A 25,290-nucleotide genomic window follows, 5' to 3' on the forward strand; every position below is an offset into this window, starting at 1 on the left:
TTTCTTTCCGTGGATCCTACTATTTTTGTCCTTGAATCTAAGCCTATCTTCTTACACTTTAAATCACATTTCTACTTCATGAAAAATCGATCATATCGTAATGGTCATTATTTTTTGGTCAAGAAGGAGGAGACACCAAGGGTTCATTTTCCAACCATCTCAAGTCCTTTTTTTATACATAAGAATATGCCATTGTTTTAATCTTTGTATGACTGCCTTGCATGATTAAAAATGTTATTATTTGAGTTTGATGATGTATGTGTTTAAATTAGCATGAAGAGTTTCTACTTTGTTTAAACTACCATAACTATTGTAATACTTTGAATCCAACTCACAAGTTTGTTTCGTCTGTTCTTAACATCTTTCCTTGAGATTAGAGATAACTGTTGACTCATTTAATGTAAGTGTTAATTGTACTTCACCAAATGGTACTTATTATCTGATCAAGTTACTTATCATTTTTTCATACCGAATGGAACTTGTAGAAACAATATCAACACAAAGTAACAGCATTAGTAACTTATCTACTTTTTTCTATGATTTTAAGGATCTTTGTCCTTGGTCCTAACAAAAAACATGATCTTGTTCTTTTTAACAGATATGTGAGTTCCAAGATGATTTTTTAGTTCAATATGTTAAGGAACAAGACATTCAAAATGAAGTTTGTCGTTAATCTCAATAAATAATGAACATTTACTGAATAATTAGACTATATGCTTGATCTGATTTACATCGTCTTACAGACGATCTGTATTCGTTTGATAAACATTTTTCAAAGATATTTTTAAAGACATTTTCTCTTATAAAAGCATTCCATTTGTTAACTTTAAAACTTAAAGGACCCAAAATTATTTTTTGACTTAACAAACATTAACTAAGCGCCTTGCACCCTCTCTAAGGAACAAGTAGTTGCCCACAAGTATTTGCAAGCTCGTACATAATCATGTGTGCTTTAAAACCATTTTATAACTTATAACCACATTCATCTACGAATTTCCAAGAAATTATAAGGAAATCTACTCTAAAATATTAAGTTTAATAAGCATTTAAAATTTATAAAATGTCTTGTTCATATTAAAGCTCTTGTATACATCTTTAAATTAAAATTATTGCTTATAGCAACAATAACTTATTTTGACAAAAAACAACTAAGAGCAAAAATATTTCTAAATTAAGAAAATGTTATATTAGTATTTCACAAAGTTGCTGCAGTATAACCATCGAATTACAAATTCAGTGTTAAATTTCCAATTTTATAAAACGTGTAACACTTTGATCCAAGTAACAAGAAGTTTAATCCCCTTTAAATAAGATTTTGAATTCAACTATAAAAAAAAAAAAAAAATATATATATATATATATATATATATATATATATATATATATATATATATATATATAAATAATAAAAAATAGACAGAGAAGCTTTGCTCCCGACTTGCTCAAATTTGTTGAAAGTCCGAAGTAATTTCTAGGTGCCGGGGTGAAAGGAAATTACTATTTTTGCCCATTTGCTATCAATAAATAAATAGAAAAATTAATGTCTTAAAAATTACCATCAAACATGGCATTTGCCACTTCCCTTTACAAGAACATAATTCAAGACGGATTCTAGCATGTATAACAAAACTATCACATGTATAACTATGAGATGAGATAACAGGAATTTGATTAGAACTGCACCCCGTGCACTGAAAATATAATCCAACGACGGATAATTCTAGAAAAATAAAATAGTTTTATTTTAATGAATAAAAATACATTTTTAGGGGTTAAGATATATACAATTAAAATTTTAGCTGCAGAGAATCTTGATCCTCATTATCAGAATCCTCATCATCAGTCTCATCATCATTATTGAATCCATTGGCATTATAATGTACATCATAATCATCTTCATTATCAACGTCGTCAATTTCAAGATCTGCAGTTTCAGTTTCACTATTGACATCAAGAACATTATGCGAGGTCCAATCAGGAGGAAAGGTCTTTTGTAGGGCTTCTGTTAGTTCCCCTCCGGTCCTCTCAATCTTGCGCAAACATCTTGACCAGTGGACCGCAGTTCCCATGTCAACAGTCATCTCAGACTCTATCATCTCTCTACATATGGACAAGAGGCCACTATAAACGTATGATTGAGCAAAGGTGGCTCTTGATAGCAAAGATGTCACAAGACAATGGTACACTGCTCTGTCTGGCTTCAATCCAGCTTCTTTCATCTCTTCAAAGCACTTCAAAGCTTTCTCTGGCATAGAAGCACGTGCCCAACCATTTATTAGAGTCGTGTAGGTTTTGATGTTTGGTTTTATACCAGATGCTTCCATTTCTTGGATAATCTCTGTTGCTTTCTGGCGGGAAGAAAAAAAACTGATTAGCAGGTGATATAAATAAATTACCATGATTAGACAAAAATCATTCAAAACCATGCTCTGACGTGGTTTAACTTTAACATACAGCACGACGGGTATTATGAAAATTGTAACATAAACCGTCAAGATCTTTTGTGAGAGGAAACAGATAGAATTGAAATGAGATTTCATACAATGCAAGATTTCACACAATTGATTGTAATGCTAAATGACAGTGAAGATGCACGAAAAGAGACACTTACACCCTTACTTTTAGTCCATTATAAGTAACCACAAGCTTAACAATAAATAATATTTCTCAACAACCAATACCATCATACCTGCATATCCCCAGCTTTACAACAAGCATTTATAAAAGAAGTGTAGGTATGGATGTCTGGTCGAACTCCTTCTTTTCTCATTTGTTGCATCAAGTCTGCAGCCTCCCAAACATCACCTCTCCGAGCCCAACTAAGAAAGGTAAACTAGGTTACTAACATACAACAGGTTGCGGAGCCAGTAATAATGGAGAAAAATATTAAAGAATCCATGTGTGTGCACGTGAAAAAAATGTAACAGAAAATAGACAATGCCAACATTCAAGAATATATACTAGAGATCACAAGCCCACATACTACAATATTATTAATGAAAGAAAAAGGAGAAACATCAAACAAGCATGAGGGGGCTATACCAAAATCTATGAGAAAATATCAACAGAAATGACAGGACAGCAATCCACCACGCAGAAAAAACAATAACAAATAAACCTAGGGATAGACTCCCACCAAGTTACACCTAGTTGGTGGTGGTCAATGCCATAAGCAAATGTTAGATAAAGTGAAAACTTTAATTTTAATGGTCAGATGTAATTTATTCATACCCATCAATTAGTATGTTATAGACAAAAGTGTTCCTTGGAATCTTTTTTGCACTCATTTCTTTTGTGACTGCAAGGGCACTCTGCATTCTGCCTGACTTGCAACATGCCTTCAACAATGCTTCATAGGTATAGACATCAATCTCCAGGCCCTCATTCCTCAACACCGTAAAGTACTGAAAGGCCTTTTCAGTGTCACCCAGTGAAGCATAACCCTGCATAAGAGTTGTATATGTATGTTCATTTGGTGCAACGCCTGCCAGATTCATTTCATCCAATATTGCTACAGCCTTGGCCATCTACAAGAAAAGCAACATTTACAGAAAGAGTTACATAGTGTGAGCTAACATAGACTAAAGCAATAAAACTAACAGAAACATCCCTGTATATCTAACAGTTTGTCATTCAATCATACTAAAGAAGAATACAATCAAAAGATAATTAGGGCTTTAATAGGATGGATTTTTGTTCAACTGCAATGAAAATAAATCTGGGTAGTGTAAAACATCAAAGACAAAATAGTTAATGAGAAGATGAAACAAAACTCTGGAATCACACTCATAGTGTGTTTGGATGAGGAATTTTAAATTCTTGATATTTGAAATACTTTAATTTCAATTTCTATTATTCTTAAAATATTTTGTTTGGATAAGTTAATTCAAATTTCATAAATTTTAAATTGTTAGGTTGGATATGATAATTTGATTCAACCATAGTAAAATTGATTTTAAAAATATATTTATATGTTGCAATTTTTAAATTAAATTTTATAAAAATAAATATTAGCTAAATTTTAAATATTTAATGATTTTAAAAATTAATATTAGATAATATTTAATAATTTTAAAAATATTTTTGAATATTCAATAATTAAAAATATGAAAAGATAAGAGATAAGATAAAATATATAAGTGAAATAAGAAGAAAAAAAATATAAAGAATTTCAAATTCTTTTTTTTTTTTTTGGAAAATTTGAAATTTTACTATTTCAAGGAATTACACAAAAGCTTGAATTTCAAATTCTTTATAAATTTTCCATCCAAACAAGGTATTTAACCTCAAAGAATTTGAAATTCTTCAAAGAAATGAATTACTCCATTTAAATTCTTCATTCAAACACACTATTAGGGTCCTGTTAGAGCTAATCAATCAATATCATAAGACTCTATTAGGAACCAATGTTTTAATAAAACCAATTAGTACTCCTGTTGCTAGTCCTGATTGAATAAGGAAAATCTTTTAAACATTGAGACTTTAAATGCATACTGAAACAAACTAAGACTACTAAATAAAACCAATTAGCACTCCGGTTGCTAGTCCTCATTGAATAAGTTGAACAATGATACTTTATGCTACAACTAAAATAAATGCATATCAAAACAAACTAAGACTACCAAAAAACTAGAGGATAAAACATAAGTATGGTGGTTTACCTATTCCTTCTCCAGTTTTCCAATCAATAATATGAACGTATTATTATGAAAACCCATCTTGATTTCTTAATCATTGAGAAATAATTTTAGCATTTTTCATCATCAATAGTTAGCCTTTGATTTTAATGTTCCCTGATTCTTTAAAGAGTGCCGCAATTTCGAAGGCTTATAAGAGTAAGAAGCAACGGAAGCTAGCAGTGCAGTCACCGTTGTGCCAATTTTAACTTCATAGCAATCAATTAAATTTTAAAAGTTTCCAACTCAGAACTTAAAGAAATAATTAAAAAAAATATCAAAATCAGGTGTACTTAGATTCACTTCTAGAGAGCAATTGCAATGTAACTACTATATATGTTTATTTAATTTATTGCAGTTAGCTATTTAGATATTCATGTTCACTTATTGAAAATCAAATAAATAAACATATAAAAGATAAGGAAAAGCAGGAACCAAGTCATTTAGGTATTGTAATTAACAATTGTTTATCAACAATATGTTACCTGGCGCTTCTCAACAAGTCCAAGAATTAGAGCATTATATGTATGTACAGTAGGAATGCAGCCATTCCTCCTCATCATATCAAAGATCTCCAGGGCTCTCCTCATCTCTCCAGCTTTTGCAAAACCATGTATAATGGGCAAAAATGTGCGTGTAGTAGGTCTATGTCTCTCCTTTTGCATTTGCTTCACCATACAAATGGCTCGATCCATATTACCCATCCCACAAAAAGCTGTTATAATGTTATTGTAGAGTACTACATCAGGCTTCAAACCATCTTTAGTAAAGTCTTCAAAAACGGAAAATGCATTAGCCCAATCTTTTAACTTCAAGAACCCATTGATCAACATAGAGTATGTCTTCATGTTATGTTTTATGCCAGTCATTTTCATCATTTTGTTAATCTCCAAAGCTTTAGAAACTTTTCCTATCTGAAAAAAGAAGATAAAACAGATTGGCGTCAACAAGTCAAACTTAATTTGTTTGCTTGACCAAAATTAATTTCCCCACATTTAGCACAAAGTAAGCCTTAAGCAAGCAATTACAATAAAAGGTATAAATGAAGGAGCACGTCATATCACAAGAAACAAGAGAGACCTTTTCGTTTAAATGAAAGAAAAATTACTTTGGGCTTGTTTGATTCCCTTCTCACTTTTTCTTTTGTTTAAAAAACTGTATTCTATAACAATCACATACTAGCCTGCAATCAGTTTGTCATCCAAAACTATTAGATTTTGAAATTTGTTTCCAAAAACAAGTGTTTTAAAAACCACAAACCAAACTACTGGGTGATGTTTTCTCATTCTCTTATCTTCTATTTCTTCAGTTCTCTCTGAGTACTCAGGAAACAAACTTTTAGAAAATAGAAATGAGTTTTAAGGAGACAAACTTTTAAATGTGTTCAAGGAACTAGGAAATTTTAGAAACAGAAAACTGCTTTTGTAAACAGTAAACAAACAAGGCCTTTTATTTAATTTTTCTTTTTTGGTGAATAACATGGCCTTTATCTGCCTTATATAATCTTGGACATGGACAGTTTATTAGCTGCAAATAGATTATCTGTTAAATATTGATTTCATGTGCTTCTCAAGGGATTTGGTTCTGAATTCGATATGAGCATTTGATCATGGTATTTCAAAAGTAGTATCATAGCCATAGTTGTCAATCCCGGATAGCAGAGTGAAGCAGCCAAGCCCAAAACTGGGATAGCAGGATTGCGAATAGCGGGATGACCGTTATTCTAATATTATATTTATATTAAATAATTAGATATATATATAAGTTAAAAAACAGAAAAATTACTCAAAAATTCATGTATTAATCATTTTTAATAATTAAAAGTCATGGAGACAAGGTGCTTAAAGCTTTAAATCATAAGCTAAAGCCTAAAGTAATTAAAGGACTAAGTAGCTAAAAAAGTAAATATTAAAATTCAACCTTCATTCTCCTGACCACCGATGGTGTATCAGTAACAGCAGCACCTGAGCTATATTTTTTTGTTGATCAGCAATTGGTCGGGCCAAGATTTTGCTGACCACCAAAGAACAAAACCATACAAGTAAAAAAAATGAACAGAATAAAAAAAACTGCTGCTGTCAACAATAAAAAAAAATAAAAGGAAGAGAAAAAAGAAAAGAAGGAAAAGAAAAAAAAACAAAAGGGAACAGAAAAAAAATAAGAAACCAAGGGAACAGAAAAAAAAAAAAAAAGGAAAACAAAAACTCTCATTAAGGGGAGCAATTTTTTATTTTTCATAACCCGCTCCACCCCAACCGCTACGCCTGCTCAACTCCACAGTTTTGTGGCCGCTCCAGTGAAACACCCGACTATGGGGTTACTGTAGCAGCAAGGAGCCATTCCATTCCGCTCCACTGCTATAGAGGGCACTATGGCTGTTATCGACAACATAGATCATAATAGCTGACAAAATTAAATGAAACAAAAAAGTTGAACTTCTTTAGTTTTAAAGAACTAAAAGAAGAGAATTCATGATAAAGAACTAATTCTAAGAGATTGGTAATCGTCAATTCATGAAAGACTGGACTAGAAGCAACATTCAAAGTGACTTGACTGTTGCAAATTCTTAGAATGTGGAATTAGGCCTAACTCAACTCAACCTTACAAAACCAAATTATAAAACTAGTATCATAGCTAACAAAATTAAAAAAATAAAAAATAAAAAGTTGAACTTAGAACTTTTATAGCTTTCAAGAAGAGAATTCATGACAAAGACTGGACTAGAATTATACTAAGTTCCAATATTGCCAAAATCATATTGTAAATAAATATGCTGAACAGTAACAGTAACAAAAAAAAATAAAGAGAAGCACAGTGTGTAATTGTAGTTGAGGAAGGAGGATCAAACAGCACAGGTAAGAGTTGACAAACTTACACCACCCAACAACCTTTTACAGAATATAATCTTTATCAGGACAACCATTGAATTGTAACTATCCATCATCATGATATTTCACACATGTTAAAAAAAATTGAACATCAATAAATAATTCATATTTTTGCATATTTGAAATCGATATTAATCTTAATTAATCATAATATGAAAAGTGCTTAAATAAAGTGAATTTTACCGGTATGATCAACATGATAGGAACATCAATCAATCAGGCAATTACTACTGAATGAGATAAGGAAATAGGATAGCATAAATGACCAAATTAATATAATGCATGAAATATACCTTACCTTGGTGTAAAGATTAATAAGACAGCCATAGCTGATAACTGAGGGAGAGAAACCACATTCCTTCATCAAAACAAAGAAATGTTTTTGTCATTCAATGCTGAGTGCAATAATGCATAACAATTTTAGATACCATATCCAAATAAATCAAGGTGGCTGTGTGAGTAATATAACACATGCTAAATTAACAAAAAATGGTACAAATGTCAAACAAAAATAGAGACTCCTGTCCTAAGAACCAAAATTTAAAAGAAACATGTTAGATACTTGATGCATGAACTGTAGACTATAATAAAAAATTGGAAATTGTTTACCACCTTTTTCTTACAAATATTATTAAAATACTATCAAAATCTGAATAGTGTGAAAAAATATCAAGATAAATTTGCTTGAACAACAAGATGGAAATGTGAAAAAAAATCTCTCATGAATTGGTTTGAAAACAGCCTGATTTGCCTTAAGCAACAGCTAGCAACTGGAAGAGAACTCCAGAGCCTATGAGACAACAAACATGGTAACTGAGCTACCACCACCAAAACCTCCAGATTCCTATGCTAAAATACCTTTTGGATCTGAACTTTCATCTAGCAAATTACTTTTTCAACTTCAAGTATTTTGTGTGTGCCAAGTTAGGTTCTCAAGCTACTATTGATATTCTGACTATCATTGAATACAGTGAGTTGGATCCATCTCTGGTTTCTGCAGTAATGATGATGATGATAAAATAAAACTATGAACAAGTGATACCTTAAATTCATCAAACACTATCAAAGCAAATCCTACATACAAACTGGAATTTTTATGTTAGAAACTTATGTTTATGTCCTCCTTTGGTCTGTTAATGTTCTTATGATATAACTGATGACAGCACAATGAGCACATAACATGAAAACTAGAGAGCTTATAGTAATAGGATGATGATAAAACTATGAACAAGCTATACCTTAAGTCTGTCAAACACAATCAAGCATTTATCTTCATTACCGATCATGGTATAACCATCCATCATGGTATGATATATGTCAATGGGAGCATCTATCCCTTGTTCTTCCATCTCCCTCACCAAGGCTTCAGCTCGATCCATGTTGCATGCTTGACTGTAAAATGCATCAGGATTCAAAAACAATGAGAGGAACAGAGGAAGAAAGTTGAAAAGAAATAACAATTGCGCATGAACAAAAATTGGACAATTATAGAAACAGAAATCTATGTTAATAATAGACAGAAAAGTTAACCACATTAGTGAATAATTGAGTGGTTGATGTGTTCAGTTTTCAACCTAATATCAATTTAACTAACCACTTGAGTGGTAAATTTTTTTGTCTTGGTAAACAATGCCACTTATTTTAGTTGTTTTTTTTTTCCAGCTAAAGATTACAAAATGGAAATAAGGAAATGACCCAGGTAAATTTGGAAGATAATTTTCCATTTAGTAAATGATCTACCTAGTACCTACAACATATGATAATTGAAGGTTTTGTATCATACATATAAAATTGAACCCATTAAAAGAAATATGAATGCTCACCAGTGCGCATAAATTATGCTCCCATAAATGACAGCATTTAAAGATGGGAGCCTCTCTTTGGCCTCCTTAAACCATTGATCTGCAGCACTTCCAAAACAACACCAAATAGTTATCTCCATGATACAAAACTGATGCTTTACTCTTCACTCATTTATGAACAGGCACTCAAATTATTTCCCTAAATCAAACTAGATCAAAACTTTCATGTGATCACTAGGAAGAAAAAAATAACACGAGTGGGGTTATTGAATTATTAAAAACACGTAAATGAAAAACAGGCAAATTCAAAGTTAATCCAAATATCCAATCACATAGTAAGAGAAAAATACCAACCCCAAACAGGTCTATGGCTTCCTCATAAACTGGAAATATAGGCATTCTACTTCTAGTTCAGTGGCAATCAGTTGCTACTTGCTAGAATTCCATTCTTGCATTAGTTTACTATGAGTTTTGAAAGTTTTGTTTATTGACTGGATTCAGCTTCTCTGTTACAGACAAATACAAAGTATTTTCTGATGTTTATATAACCCAGACATCTTCATTTCAAAATATATGCCACAACAGTACGCTTTCCAGAAAAATATAGTATACAAATTGATGGAAAGCCTCATTAATTCCTGTCAGCATCACCCCTAGCCCACCTTAGTTGCAGCCTCTTTGGAAGCTACCTTAATTGCAAACTAAAGGGTGGTGATTTAGTCCCACATTGACTAGAGACATCGCTCAAGTATAACTTGTAAAGTTTGGGCAGTCCTCACCAATACAAACTAGTTTTGTGGGGTTGAGTTGAGTCCTAAACCCAAATTCTTAGACAAACTATCCTTAAAAGATTCACCCCGGTGCATTGACCTAGAACCAAAATGAAAGTCTAGGACTAGCCACATGAGAGATGCACAAGAATCATTCTTGGCACCTTTCATTCTTTTTCCCTTTTGGAATGGTATCAAAGCTCTATTGCCAAAAAGTCTGAATTCAATCCTTTCTGGCAACATTCTTTATAAATTTGTAATAAAAATTAAAAACAAATCAGCACAATTGAAGTGGGAATGTGTATTAGGCATAATTGGGGTGAGCTGGAGCTGGAGGAGGAGATTTACATGGAACAACCTCTTTGGTTTGTTTCTCAAGGGGTGTTTGATTTAGTTTGCAAATTGTGAAGGTCCCTTTATGGTCTCTAACAATCTCCTTGGGCTTGGTTTGGAAAATTTGGTCATGTGGTGTAGTAGGACTTTGGGATGAAAAGAAGTGAAATAGACCACTCAGTTTTTTATTGTATTCTTCCCTTGGGAGGTGTGTTTATTTGATTGTTTATGTTGATGACATAGTGATTACAGGGAACAATGCAGCTACAATCTCTCAATTGAAAAAACATTTGTTTAGCCATTTTCAGACCAAAGATCTTGGATGTCTAAAATACTTTATTGGTATTGAAGGGTGAAGAAGCACAATCAAAGGAATGCATTGTGATTTCACAAAAGTAGTATACTCTTGATATCTGGCAAGAAATAGGCATGGCTGATTGCAGGCCAATTGATAGCCCTATGGATCATAGCCAAAAGTTGATGGCTGATTAGGGTGAACCATTCAGAGGCTCAGAGAGATTGGTTGGGAAGCTCATTTATCTTACAATCACAAGACTTGATCTTTCTTTTGCAGTAGGGATTGTTAATCAATTCATACAAGCCACTTAATGATCATTGGAATGTTGTTTTATGCATTCTTAATATATTAAAAAGGCTCCAGGACAAGGATTGTTGTATGAAGACAAAGGAAACAACCAAACTTCTGGATATTGTGATGCTGATTGGGCGGGGGTATTCCTATAGACCAACATTCTACTATTGGATATTTCATATTCCTAGGTGGAAATCTCATCTCTAGGAAGAGCAAGAAATAGAATGTTGATGCTCAATCTAGTCCAAAAGCTGAATATCAAGCTATGGCATTACTTGTGAACTTGTATGGATTAAGCAACTTCGTCGATAGTTAATATTCTGTGAAGTACATCCAATGAAATTGTATTGTGACAATTAGGCTGCACTTCACATTGCTTCCAGTCAAGTATTTCATGAGAGAACATATAGAGGTTGAATGTCATTTGACTGAATTCGTCAACTCCAATGAACAAGTTGCAGATGTTATCATTAAGTCATTGAGGGGAGCTAAAATTCAGTTTTTATGTTCCAAGCTTGGTGCATACAATCTGGTGCTCTAGCTTGGAGGGAGAGTGTTGGAATAGCTTGTTTAAAAAGCTTCTAAATATTTTAATCTTTTGATATACTTTCTGATTGTATTTTTGACTTTAATGTGATGACTTAGACTCTTAGCCTTTTAAGCCTTAATTGTATTCAAACTATATATATAAAGAGTATACAAATCAGTGGAAGTTAACACACTTTTTTTTTCCCAAAACTGTATCCCTCAATATTCAAGTCACCTTATGGCTTAATCTTTTAGGAGTGTAGGTATACGACCAAAAAGGGGGAAAAACCAAGAAGAAACAATACTTCCAATAAAAAGATACAATAATGGGAGAAATTTATCTAATTTACTTACTTGGCATTGCCCATTTTAGCAAATCCTCCAACAATTATACTATATGTCACTATAGTCATTTCAATGCCCTCTTCCTTCATCTTTTTAACACAGTGTAAAGCTTCTTCCATGTCTCTACCAACTGCATAAGCATGAATAAGACTGCAAACATTTAACGTATTAATTATCAAAGTCAGAAGAAACAATAACCATAGTGCTTTTTCTTTTTTCATGAAAGAAATTTAAACTTCATTTGAAGTGCGAATTTAAAGAGAACTTCATTTGAAGGGTAAAAATTTGAAATAGCAGAAAGGTTGAATAATTTTCTACCCAATCAATAATATTCAACTTTGGAAAGAAAAGTCAATTCATTCACATGTTCATCTCTGAAAATATAACACATGCCAATCAGAATGCAGCCTTAGCTTAAAAGCTAAAAATAATTTTAGCTGATCTTAAAATTATACCACAAGACCTTGTTTGAAAAATTTACCTACTGTACACATGTGAAGATGGTTCTATTCCTCTTGCTCGCATACTCTCAAATGTTTGGCGTGCATGATGCATGTCCCCTCGTCGCGCATAATATTTAACCATCAAGCCATATTCTTTTCTAGCAGGCTGAAAAATTAATGACCACAAAATGAATCAGAGAACAATTACTTACAATTCAAATTAAAGAAGATAAACAAATAACTCACAGATGAACAGTAAAAAACTTTATGTAACCATCTTGGTGTATGCATAACAAAAGGAAGTATTAGTATAAATCTACTATTAGTACGAAAAGAGACTGGCATGCATAACTTTAGAAAATTAAGGAACCTATTATCTATCCTGTCTAGATACAATCCAGAGGCTAGAGTCCAATCTTTTAAAACACCTCCACCCTCAACAAAAAATAAACAAAGAAAACCCTACCTCTAATCAATTGCTCTTTTGGTAAGGGAAAACATAGGCCACACAGTTCAATTTTCCAGAAACAACTGCCTTCAAGATTGCACTTCTATTTCTACACTCATTTACCAGTCTAATGACTAATCTCAGTTTTTCTCTTTAATTTTTAAACCATCATATTCTTGGCCCCTCCTTTTAATATGACTTATAGCAATGTCTCACCATCACCGGTGTTATTATTAAGGTAACACAGGAAAAAAAATTCATAAACGGCCATTATAAATTACAATTGTCGGAAGTTTGGTTTCAAAGACATTATCTACTCTTATTTTCTGTTTACACTCTATTTTCAGTTTTCAAAAGTATGTATAAAAAATGGTGTAAACAACTTTCACTATTTTCTATTTTCACTATGGTTTCACTTCTTCTTATATATACTTCAGGAAACAAGAAACAGAATACCAAAAAGGAAAACAAACGTTTCTCAAATCTAACAGCCCTACAATCATGATCATCCACTGCAAATAACTACTTCCGGTATCCACAAAATAACTTTTCACTATTTTCTACTTTCATTTATGGTTTTCACTTCTTCCTATGTAAACTTCAGGAAAAAAGTGTGCACTGCAAGTAACTACTTCCGATTTCCACAAAACAACTTTTATTTCTTCAAAATTTCACTTCTAATTCCACACTCATTTATCAGTCTAATATCGAATCTTCTCTTTAATCCCTAAATCATAATATACTTGCCCCCTCTTTTAATTTGACTTTTAGCAATGTCTTACTGGTCTTAATAGTTAGGTACGTAGGCACTAGGCATAAAAATTCATTGATGGAATCTAACTTGGTTGGTTAAGTTGGGTGTCGTGAGTGTTATAAACCTTTTGATACCAAGTTCAATTTCTATATAGATTAAAAGAACTAAACTAAAACTAGCTAATGCATTGGAGAAGCTAATATAAAAAAGCTTCTACAAATTTGCTGCTAATTTTAAGAGGAACCTATTTCATTTTTACAGGCTCTAAGTTCATAAGTTGATCTAGAATTTAAGAGAGAAGCTTAATTCAATTAAGTTTCATATCTAGTGTGAGTATTTCATAAGAAGTTTATCTAAACTATGAGAAGTGCATGCATGATAAGAATAAGATGATAAACCTTCTTAATTCTCTCAAAGGCGCTCACAACGGCCTGCCAATTCTCGGGCTGGGTTTCCAGAACCTTCTGGAAGTCCTTCCTGGACCCGTCCCTCTCCTCGTGCCACGTGGACCGGTACTCTCCCTTTTCACCCTTCCCTTCCAACCACCGCGCCCTCTCTTGCGCCTTCTCCCTCGTCCTCTTCCCGTCGTCCAGCTTCACCGTCAGCACTCTGCCGTGAAACTCCACGCCGTCGAACTCCACCGCCCGCATCGCCGCCTTGTCCGCCGCCTCCTCGTCGCCCTCGTAGAACACGAACGCGAACCCCGCGTTCCTCTCCGTCTCGCGGTGGCCCCTGATCAGAACAACGCTCCGTATCGCGCCGAACTGCCGGAAGAACTCCGCCACCTGGGGCTTCTTCACCCACGCCGGCAGGTTCCCCACGAAGATTTTCCCCGGCTGCCGGAAATCGATCTCGGAATCGGAATTCGCGCCTTCGCCGCCGCTCTCTTCGGTTTCCGGAGGCGGCGGCGGTGGCGGAGGAGGCGTAGGAGGAGGCGGAGGCGGAGGCGGAGGGGAGAGTTTGCTTGTGAGCCATAGCTTGCTGGCGAGGGGGTTTGGGGTTGGAGTGGTTTTGAGGGATTTGGAGGGGCGGCGAGGGGCGGCGGAGTTGTTGGAGTCTGACGGCGGTTTGAGAGAGAAGGACACGGTGGTGGTGGCGGCGGAGGAGGAGGAGGAGGAGGAAGAGTGGTGTTTGGGGGAAAAAATGGTGGAGCTTGTGGGTATGGATAAGTGTGAGGTGGAGAATGAGAAGGGTTCCATTGTTATTGCTATCGAAGTAGTAAGTAGCAGCAGAATCAGAACCTCGCTACTCTCTTCACTCGTATATCACTAACTAGTAACTGTGCTGTGTAAGATATGAAAAGATGTGCCTCGTGTGGGTGTAAGATTTTTTTTTTCTTCCGAGAAACTAAAAACAAATAAATATATGATAATAAATATATATTTAAAAATTATGTTAAATTAAATTACTGGATAAGTTATGAAATATTTGAATATTCTCAAATAAGTGCACGAACTAAACAAAAAAATGATCATATGTAAAACAAAATTTAGTGGTGATTTGAACTATACCGGAAAAAAATTTCTTCGCATGAATCGATCTGAAAATCAATTCACCACACTAAACTGAATTAAATTAAATTGTTTTTTAATTCACCAAAATAAATTAAATTATACTATAAAAGTTTGAAGTAAATTATAATTTAAATTGTTTTTATTATTGTTATTAAAGACACTCAGACCCTTAGTGTATTTTAAAAAGCAAAAAGTGATTGGTTAATAATAAATTAAATTGTTTTTTAATTCATCAAAATAAATTAAATTATATTATAAAAATTTGAAGTCAATTATAATTTAATTTGTTTTTATTATAATAATAATAATTATTATTATTATTAAAGACACTCAGACCCTAAGTGTATTTTAAAAAATAAAAAGTGAGTGGTTAATAATAATTTTTGAGTAGTTGTAATTATAAGGATAATTTTTTTTAAAAAAGGAAAAAAGAATAATTTGATAAGTAATTTTAAGGATAAAATTATTATAAAAAAAAAGTGTGGACACTAAATGAGATAATTTTTTCTTTCTTTTTGTTACATGAGAAAAAATGGACAAAAAATAGGAAAAAGAAAACTAGAAACACATAAGTAAAACACATATTAGTATTTATGGAGAAAATATAAATACTAGAAAAGGGTTAAATAGTATTAATCGAAACTAACATTTTTTCTAAACAACGAAATAGGATCTTAATTTTAGGAGTGCAAATGAAGAGATAATAAATAATAATACAAGGTATTTTTATATTAGTTTGTCTCAACCATCAAAATTACAACCAATTTTTATTTTTTAATCAACCTGATTAAGTTCAATTATCTTTTATAAAGATACAATCATTTTTTTATAAGTCACTTCTAACTCAACTAAGTATTATTTGATTTATCTATTCAAGCAATTACACAAGTATTATTTGAACATTAAGTCTTTTCAGACTTCAAACAACCAAGTATTCTTTAAACACAAAGCTTTTTTAGACTTCAATCAACCAAGTATTTTTTATAGTAAAGTCTTTTTAGGCTCAAAATATTAATACTAAGTTAAAATTGGGTAAAATAATTGTGTTGTTTCGTCTTATTTTCAAAACGTGATACAACAATTAATATTTTTTCAATGTGTTCTCTATATTTTTTTTTAATCTTCAAGCTTCCTTATATAGGTACTTCAGTGAAGATCGTTGCAAAACATTGATAGTCTCTCACAAGCTTGTTATGTCTACCTTCATTTTCGTTTTATGAGGGGATAATTGTATGTTGATGCATTAATTGTTTGTATTAAATGTGTTTCACCAAATTGTCATTTTTTATCTGATCAAGGAAGTTACTTAACACCTTTTAAGTACTAAATGAGTGGAGTCATATGTGAGTCAGTTCAAAATAATTTTTTTTAGGAATTTCGTGATCTAAGGGATCCATTCATCTTTTTTCTAATGCAAAACATGTCTTTTGTTCCTTACATCATTTACGAGTATCAAGGAAGTTATTTCACTTCAACTTGTTAAGGAATCATGTGAACAAAGATTGACTTAATTATCAAACATCATAAATGATATAAATTCAAAATGTTTATCTTATATATAGATGAAGTGTTTCATCTGTTAGACTTAATGTTTAGATAAGTAATCATCTTACAGATTGTCTTATACCAATTCATCTTATTGTTTGATCTAAAAAAAAACTTTTTTCTAAAAGAACGTTTATGCTTGTTATCATTAAAACTTAAAATATAAGGGGTCTAAAAACGTTTTTTAACTTAACAATCTCTATATTTTTTATGATGATAAACATGTTTTTGAAAAAAAAAAAGTTGTATATAATACAAATCCAACCAATTTTTCTAATATATGAAGGAGTTTGCTTTTAGAAAATCATTTTAAAGTAAAAAACTTTGTATGATAAGATAATATGTTTGTTTTAATAAAATTTGGTATCAAAGTCAATTATGTGTGTTTAAGGAAAATTTATCTATTAGAGCAAAATGTGCATTTGTATCGAATCAAAAACTTTTATCATATTTATCAATATCAGAACATAATCAGAACATAAGGTTTCTAATGATATGCTTAGCTTTTCCTATCAAAGCATATAAATATCGTTATATATATATATATATATATATATATATATATATATATATATATATATATATGAGAAAAGTTATAATAATATTGATGTAATTTTTACTAAGTATTACACCGTTTAATAACTTTATATTAATTGTGAATTTTATAAATCCAACCTTTAGATTGTAAGTTCATATCATTTTATACGTGTATATCAAATTTTGTTAAAATTAAACAATAACTTGAAGATAATCAAAATGTTAATATTTTAGTATATTTTGAAATGAATATATTACATCAATTTTATTTTATAAGAATGAAGTATCAAATCATCTTGGATTAATGTAAAATTTTGTATATATGATTTAAGATATATGAACTTTCAATCTAACGATTAGATTTACTAAATTCACAATTAATATAAAGTTATTGAGCGATATAATATTTAATAAAAATTACACAAATATTATTATAACCCTCCTCTATATATATTATATCATGAATATGCAATTCATTTATAAATATCAGCATCAAAACTATAATATAATATCATAATCAGAACATATATCATTTAATAAAGCATACAATCATAAATTTTTTCTTTGAGTGTATCAGAGATTTTTTAAAACATAAAAATCTACTCATGTATGTTAGAGAATTAGTCATGTTTATCATGTATGTTAGAGAATTAGTCATGTTTATCAAAGCATGTATGTTATTAGAACATAAAATGTATTAAAAAATATGGATACGAAGATATATATGTACTAAAATAATTTTTTAAGTAAACTAAAATATTTTAGCTCCCCCTAAGATGGAGCAACTTGTTCAAAGAGTGCATATATCAGGAAACTTAAAACTTTAGAAAAATAATATTTCTACTCCCTTTTTTGGCACCAAAAAAATAATGGGCCAAGTTAGCTAGAGTTCTCATCCAAGTTAATATTAATATTCGACCTTGCAAGAAGTTTATGGAGGCAACATTTAGTTCATCGTTGCAGTGCTCATATGAGAAAACCTACCAAATGTGTCAGGATGACAACTTGATTTGATTAAATATAATTACATAAAATTTATTTATTGGTATTTATTTTAATAAAATATTATATTAAATATAATTAATATTATATTAAATATAATTAATATTATATTAATATGAAAAATATATTATTGATAATTTAATGATTAAAATAAAATTTTTAAAAATTGTAAAAATTAAAAATAACAACCTTAAGTTTGAAGGAAAAAAAACGTGTGAATTCAAAACATACTTAAGAAAAAAAAATCAATGTAGTTTCAACTTTGAAGAGACAGGAGAGAAGACAAGGGGACAATCATTTCGTACAGTATTCAGTCCCTGGTGTTCTTTGTTTTGGTTTCACTTCCATTTTTCATCTCTCTCCAACCCTTCCCTCCTTGCGTGTGGCGGGAACTCACTTTCCCTTCTCCCTCTCTCTCTACCTCGTTCACTTCAACAAACCCATTCACCTCGCAATGTACAAGCTAGCCACTAGAAACGTCGCCGTTTTCTTGTCTCGTTGGCGCTCTCTTGCTCACTACTCTCCTTCTCCGTTTCCCACTTGCATTTCATTCGTTCCCTCTCGCGCCCTTCGGTAATCCTTGCTTTTTTTATTTTTATTTTTTTTTATTTCATACTGTACCTTATGATTTTTCTAGTAAATGAAGTTCTAACACATATTTCTAAACATGTATCCAAACGTGTTGTTTGTTTTGTATCATAATATATTAGGGAACATTCGGTTTATCTGTAGAAACACTGTGGGAGTATTTTTGGCTGAAAATTGATTGAATATTTTCATATATTATGCGTAATGAATATCATTCATCTTTGTTTATTACAACCAAATTCCTTTTGCCTATAGAGAAAATTGTCTTTTTGTGCTATTGCATTGGGCTTTGAAATTTGTAAGAAGGATACTCTCTGGCTTTATTGGAAGTTGTGCTAACGACTTGTTTATTTTTTTTGAAAAAGTTTTTTTTTTAATAAAGGTTAAAATACTTTTTATAGTACGAGAAATTTTACTTATCTTACCTTTTAATTCTTGGAGTTTAAAATGGATCCTTTTAGTCCCTATACTTACATTTTTGAATCTTTTTAGTCTTTTACCGATAATTTCATTGTATCATCGTTTTAGTGAGGTGGACTTATTAAATCATTTGGCGGTGATGTATTTGGTGATGTATTTGTTTTTGGACGATAATGTGTCATTTAATGATTTACCACACAATCATTAACAATTTGACCGTTCATCTATATCACATTCAGTCATAGTAAATATTGATTATCCACAAAACCATCCAGACTCTTCATTTTTTTCCCTCTCAAACTATTTAGTGACATATCACTGTTCACAAAACCAAATATATCACCTCCACATGGATTTAATAAGCTCATGTCACTCACACGGAAACGGTGTTACATAGAAATTAGTGACAGATACTAAAGATGATTAAAAAATGTAAAGTATAGAGACTAAAAAAGTTTATTTTAATTTTTTAAACTGTAGGGATTAAAAGGTAAAGTCAGTGAAACTCTAGGGACTAAAAATGTGTTTTAACCTTTAATAAAAGAAGCAGTTTCTACTCTTTTTTTGACATGCTTGTCTAAATTGCTTATTTTATAAATAAGCATGTTTTTGCTTTTTTTTTTCAAGAAGCATTTCTGTTTGCTTTTTAAAAAAATTACTATTTAAAAAGTGTTCTTTAATAATCGCTATTTTATTTTTATATATCATGAGTTAATTGATGAATCTTTTGGAAATCTATCAAACACTGGGTAAAGCATAGCCTATTGTTGTTTTGTTTGGGAAGCAACTGAGCATCGGTAGATTTGTTTGTTAGCGTCTTGGTAACATCACATTTGCCATCTACAAATTTATTTTGTTTTCTAAATTTCATTTGAATGCAAAAGACTGAGACAAATAGTCTTGGTGAATTTTTGTTTAGAGACACTGTAAGACTATTAGAATCTTGTCTGAGATTTTTGTGTTTGAACAATGACCTCTGGTGAGTTGGCAATTTGTCATGAGTTATTCATGCTAGTAGTAGTCTTTGATCTTGACTTCATTCTAGCTACATCTTGCTTACTTTGTCATATGTGTATCAAAATAGATTGAATTGAATGTGAATTGTATACTTGGATGCAGATCTATTTTTACAGTGTTAGATGTCAAGCGAAACACATTGTGAAGTTTTCCTTTTGAATGAAAAAAAGCTCTAATTTGTTTGATGTAATATTTTCTTGAAATGGTGAAATCCTAATGATGTGAATATCTATTCTTGTGGTATGACATCTAAATTGTGAAACTTGTTTATGAACAGAATAAATAGACATATAGAGAATGTATCGAGTTATACAGATAAGAAGGTTTCAAGGGGGAGTAGTAGGGCCACCAAAAAGCCCAAAGTACCAAATAATATTTTAGATGATAAAGACCTTCCTCACATATTATGGTGGAAGGAGGTAGGTCCATCTACTTCTTTGCAACTAGTTAAATTGAAAATTTAGCTATTCTTTAATTCTGTTTTTTTGATTATAAACCGTGAGATCTTTAGAGAAATTTTTTCATTCTCCCTCTTGATTCCTTTCCAAATTATGGCAGAGGTTGCAAATGTGTAGAAAGTTTTCAACTGTCCAGCTAATCGAAAGGCTTGAATATTCTAATTTGCTTGGCCTGGATTCCAACTTGAAAAATGGAAGGTGAGTTCCTATAAATCGAGGTTATTACTTCATGTGTTTTCTTTTAATTTTTTTTGAAGAGCAAAGCAGAATTATTATTGGACTTTATTATGTTCAAACTGTTGGCATGTTTGATTCTGCACTTTTATTCTATTCTTAATAAAAAGGATTTATTTCCCCCCTCCATAAGTTGCAATACAGATAAGTTCTTCACTGTGCTCTGATACAAGCTCACAACTAATAGACCAATGCGAACAAGAATACAATTTAAGATTGTATATAATTGATAATCCTTTATTCTTAGCCGTCAACATTGGCTATTGTTCCATAAACTTGCACATACATGCTTGAAGTTCTTTATTCTCTATTTCGAGGGATGATACTATTGTGAGAAAGTTGATGGAGGAATCAATTTTTATTTGTTTAGTCTGAAGGAAGGAACACTCAACTGGGAAATGCTGCAATTCAAGTCAAAATTTCCACGTCAAGTATTGCTCTGCAGAGTAAGTAATAGTTATTCCATTGATTGAGTTTTGTTAGACATTGGGGCTCTTTTAAATTTTTTTTGAAGGGGGCGTGGGTACCGAATAATTCTCAATAAAATTTCTGTTTGCTCTCTTTTGCTGCTTTGCTACCATTCTATTTCAATCCTTAATGAAGTGAATTTTCTCTTGGTATCATGCTTTTATTTTTAAAATTTTGTTCAGGTTGGGGATTTCTATGAAGCTTGGGGAATAGATGCTTGTATTCTTGTTGAATATGCTGGTTTAAATCCCTTTGGTGGTCTGCGATCAGATAGCATTCCAAGAGCTGGTTGTCCTGTTATGGTATTGACATTGTACTATTGCGCTTGTTACATTCTGGTATTCTACTCCTGTTATGGTATCTTTTGGTGACAAACTTTATATTGATGTTGCGATTTTTTATGCCTTTTCTCATTAAATTTAATGTTCTATTGACAATTTTGAATGGATTTCTAATATATTTAACAATGTCTTTCTTCTTTTCTTTGGTCATAGAATCTTCGACAGACTTTAGATGATCTGACACAAAATGGTTATTCAGTGGTGAGTGCAACAATTTAATAGCGTTTTAACATTTTTTTTACACTATTTAAATTTTTATCACTCTATGGCTGAACTTTTCCTATCTTTTGTTCGTTGACTATCTGTTTGTAGCATTCTTCAAAATGAAGCCCAAAGTGACTAACCCCTATTTAGTCTCATATGTTGTTTGTAAATTGTTATGATGCTTGCCATCGTTCTTACCTGTTTGTGAATACATGCTGTTATAAATTTTGATCTCTCTACAGTGCATTGTGGAGGAAGTTCAGGGCCCAACACAAGCTCGATCCCGGAAACGCCGCTTTATATCTGGGTAAGTACAACATTCTCCATAGGTCAGTGGTCTTTCTGTAGGGGTGTGGTCAAGTGATAGAGCTTGCTGTGGACTGTGGTTACCAGTGAGGAAAAGAAACTTGTCTTTTTGGCTAATGTTTGTTATATTTGTGGGTTGAAAGTTGATGATTTGTGGATTTAATAGATAGAAAGAAGGAAGGGGTATATGAACAGAGGTTAAGGCATCACCTTGAGAAGAAAGAAATCCAAGTCAAAATTGAAAATATGCAACAGGGTTATTGGAGTAATTGTCAAATTACAACTACCATAACCGTGAACTACAGTGTTTTGTTAATATAGCTTTTCTACAGTTATTCCCACTTCCAGTTACTTCAGGTCTGTCTACGGTTATTGCTTAGCTGTAATTGTGTCAGCTTATCTACCTCGCTATATATAGTTGGGTTTTGTATGGATGACATCAGTATTATGAAATAACTAAAATCAAATTTTAGATCTATATTTTAGTTTTCTCAGAATCCTTTCACTTGCTCTGATTTTTCTTGCACTTTCAATTTGCTTGTTATAATTATGTTAATAATATATTGTCTGACTCAAAGGCACACTTAATAATGGTCTGCTGTTTCGAACAGCAAATTCAGTTCAGCCCCTTGTTCTTCAAGTCTACTCTGATGTTTTTTGGGCATTTGACCCTGATGTTGGAGTTGGAATCTTCACATGTGGCTTGCATATTTTTTGGTCCTAGTCTCTTGTGGTCTAACAAGCAAACTTTGGTGACCCAAATGAGCACAGAGGTAAAGCATTTGAGTTTGACACATACAAAAAGAGTATTATGGCTGCAGTCTCTTTTAACAGAACTTGGGGTTGAATTCACCACTACTATCCTATGAGACAATATCAGTACTGTGCCACTGGCCCATAATCCATTTCTTCGTGATAGAACAAAGCATGTGGAACTTGACCTATTATTTGTAAGGGAGGTGCACAACCTAAGCCTTCATGTCTATTAAGTTCCTGCTCTAGAGAAATGTACTGACATTGTAGTCAGAACTGTAACATCTGCGTTTTGTAGAACTTCAACACAAACTCAGGGTTTTTATCAGTTCTCTTTGATCAGTCACTCTTGAGTTTGAGGGGGAGTATTTGAGTGATGTCAAATTACTACTGTTGCAACTGTAAACTATAGTGTTTAGTTTTTGTAGCTTCTCCACTGTTTTGGTCATAAGGGGCAATTACTTTAGATCTGTCTACAGTTATTGCAAATATGTAATTGAGCTTATATATGTAACTATATATATTTAGGTTTTGTATGGATGAGATCAATTTTCTGAAATTACAAAATTACATTTTCAGATCTATAGTTTCAGTTCTCTCTCTGAATTCTTCTTTTACTCTGATTTTCCTCAATCTTTCTACAACTTTCTCTCTGCTATTTTGAATTCTGTTAATGATTTGCTATACATGGTATAAGTTGTCAATTATATTAACTAAGATATATAATAAAGTATCAGATAATGAACCTCATATGATTAGTGAGGTGAAGCAGTATATGGTTAAGTTATTGTGCTCAAACAATGGGAAGTCCTAGGTCTGGAAAGTCTGTACACGTAGAAGCTTAGGTTCTGATGGTGCCATTGCAAGAGCTTGGGCTCTCATTGACCATTATCTTAATATTACACTACTCTATCTCTGCCGTTGGTGTTCATCAATATATTTCAGTAATAAAATATGTATGCATTTGCCACATTTACAGTATTGTTAATTGAAAATGAGTTCCTATTATTTAACTTCATGTCTTTTGGGAATCATCTTTGTGATGTGATTGCTCTACTTGTTTTTTTACAATCATTTAGATACACTATGCACATAGATAGCAACATGTTTTAGCTTTATCAAAAATGAAACCAAAATACCTTAAAACCCCTAAATACCTCATGTTTTAATTTTGATGTTACATGTACTTGTATATCTATAAATTAAGTTGGGCTTCCTTGATGCATATATAACAAATCTTGTCATTCATTCATAAATGAACTCAGGTTATTTTTGGAAAAACAAATCAGACACGATGTTTATATTTATACAAAGATTTTCATCTATTCATGCATATTATTATTATTGCTAGAATAGAGGAAATATCTTATTTTAGATTATCCTCTAGATTAGTTTATTTTTTTTCTTGTTATCTTTTAGGGTCTCCTTATTTCCTTATCATCATTTGTTTACCTAACTAGTTAGGATCATAAATAGTCTAAATAAAACTGCAATAGCTTTTATTGTCACTCAAATTGTGTCAAACCTGTATTATATTCCAACCTTTTCACTCCCTTCTGCCATATTCCTTTCAGTGACTTCAGCCTTCTTCTGGCCATGTTCTTCACTCCATCTGTCTCCTTTGTCAAAGCCTCCACCAGTCTACTGTACATTTCACTGGTGTGTTTCAAATAAGCTAGAACCCGTGCTTTCCATTTTGATTTCCCCTTCCATGCATGCATGCATTTTACTAGCATGTTTGAGTCCATTGCCACTGTCATCAATCTCCCACTGCCAGATCATCATTCCACCAGATCTGCCTTCTTTGAATTGAATTGTGTATTGTGAGAGTTATTAGCTTGGCTCCACGGAATTCTCAGGGATATGAGCCTTGCCACACAGACTTCCCAAAGAAATCATTGTCATTGTGGTTCTATTTGAAGTATTAGCTAGCCTATGGTTCCTCCAGAGACATCAGCTTGAGTTTGCAACTTTCCCAGAGACGAATCTAGCCCCATGGCTTTCCCAAAGAAATTAGCCCAGCTTTGTGGCTCTACTTGAACTATGAGCTGGCCACATGGTAGTCCAAGAGAGCATCCTAGTCCTTCCATTCAAGAATCTCAAACTTCTATTGTTTGATTTCTTTTATGTAAGGGGTATTTGTAACAAGCTTAAAGCTTACTAAGCTCTAACTTGAGGGGGAGTGTTAGAATATAGGAAAATATCTTCTACTCTTCTCTCTCTCAATTCCTAATAGTCCCAAATTCAAGAAAATGGAAATGTGCGGATGATGATTTTTTTCATAGACCTTTTTTCATGTTTTGATATACCTTGCATAGTTTTCT

The 25,290-nt window shown here is 32.2% G+C and overlaps 2 protein-coding genes across 3 annotated transcripts in view; one reads left to right on the forward strand and one right to left on the reverse strand.

Annotated features, from left to right (window-relative positions):
* Positions 1–1,652: 1,652 nt before the first annotated feature.
* LOC109804838 (pentatricopeptide (PPR) repeat-containing protein) lies at positions 1,653–14,879 on the reverse strand. The gene is made up of 10 exons (XM_020366717.3): positions 13,978–14,879; positions 12,416–12,543; positions 11,944–12,084; positions 9,388–9,474; positions 8,803–8,956; positions 7,863–7,922; positions 5,162–5,590; positions 3,232–3,527; positions 2,690–2,819; positions 1,653–2,348 (listed from the first exon to the last, which is right to left on the reverse strand). Exons 1-10 carry the CDS (start codon positions 14,776–14,778, stop codon positions 1,788–1,790), a joined length of 2,787 nt encoding a protein of 928 aa, XP_020222306.1. The 5' UTR covers positions 14,779–14,879; the 3' UTR covers positions 1,653–1,787.
* A 3,550-nt stretch (positions 14,880–18,429) lies between these two features.
* MSH1 (MUTL protein homolog 1) overlaps positions 18,430–25,290 on the forward strand; it is a 30,847-nt gene continuing 23,986 nt past the window's right edge. The window contains exons 1-7 of one of the 2 annotated variants that reach the window (XM_083060415.1): positions 18,430–18,750; positions 20,480–20,621; positions 20,761–20,858; positions 21,265–21,340; positions 21,545–21,664; positions 21,857–21,904; positions 22,150–22,214. In XM_083060415.1, coding sequence (XP_082916541.1) covers positions 18,632–18,750; positions 20,480–20,621; positions 20,761–20,858; positions 21,265–21,340; positions 21,545–21,664; positions 21,857–21,904; positions 22,150–22,214 — 668 coding nt within the window. In that variant the 5' untranslated portion in view covers positions 18,430–18,631. Of the gene's footprint in view, positions 18,751–20,479; positions 20,622–20,760; positions 20,859–21,264; positions 21,341–21,544; positions 21,665–21,856; positions 21,905–22,149; positions 22,215–22,917; positions 22,987–25,290 lie in introns of those variants that run through there. The other variant, XM_083060416.1, reaches the window with a different exon arrangement.

The sequence above is a fragment of the Cajanus cajan genome, chromosome 7 (assembly GCF_000230855.2).
Source record: "Cajanus cajan strain Asha chromosome 7, NIPB_CcT2T_4, whole genome shotgun sequence".
Lineage (NCBI taxonomy): Eukaryota > Viridiplantae > Streptophyta > Magnoliopsida > Fabales > Fabaceae > Cajanus > Cajanus cajan.

What these genes read in the sequence shown, in the direction of transcription:
- LOC109804838 (XM_020366717.3), bottom strand. Translation starts at nt 14,778, where the DNA reads ATGGAACCCTTCTCATTCTCCACCTCACACTTATCCATACCCACAAGC. An exon ending in AGCATAATTTATGCGCACTG is followed by an intron (nt 8,957 to 9,387) that starts GTGAGCATTCAT and finishes TGCATTTTACAG; the next exon opens with TCAAGCATGCAACATGGATC. An exon ending in GACTTGTTGAGAAGCGCCAG is followed by an intron (nt 3,528 to 5,161) that starts GTAACATATTGT and finishes CTTTTCTTGTAG; the next exon opens with ATGGCCAAGGCTGTAGCAAT.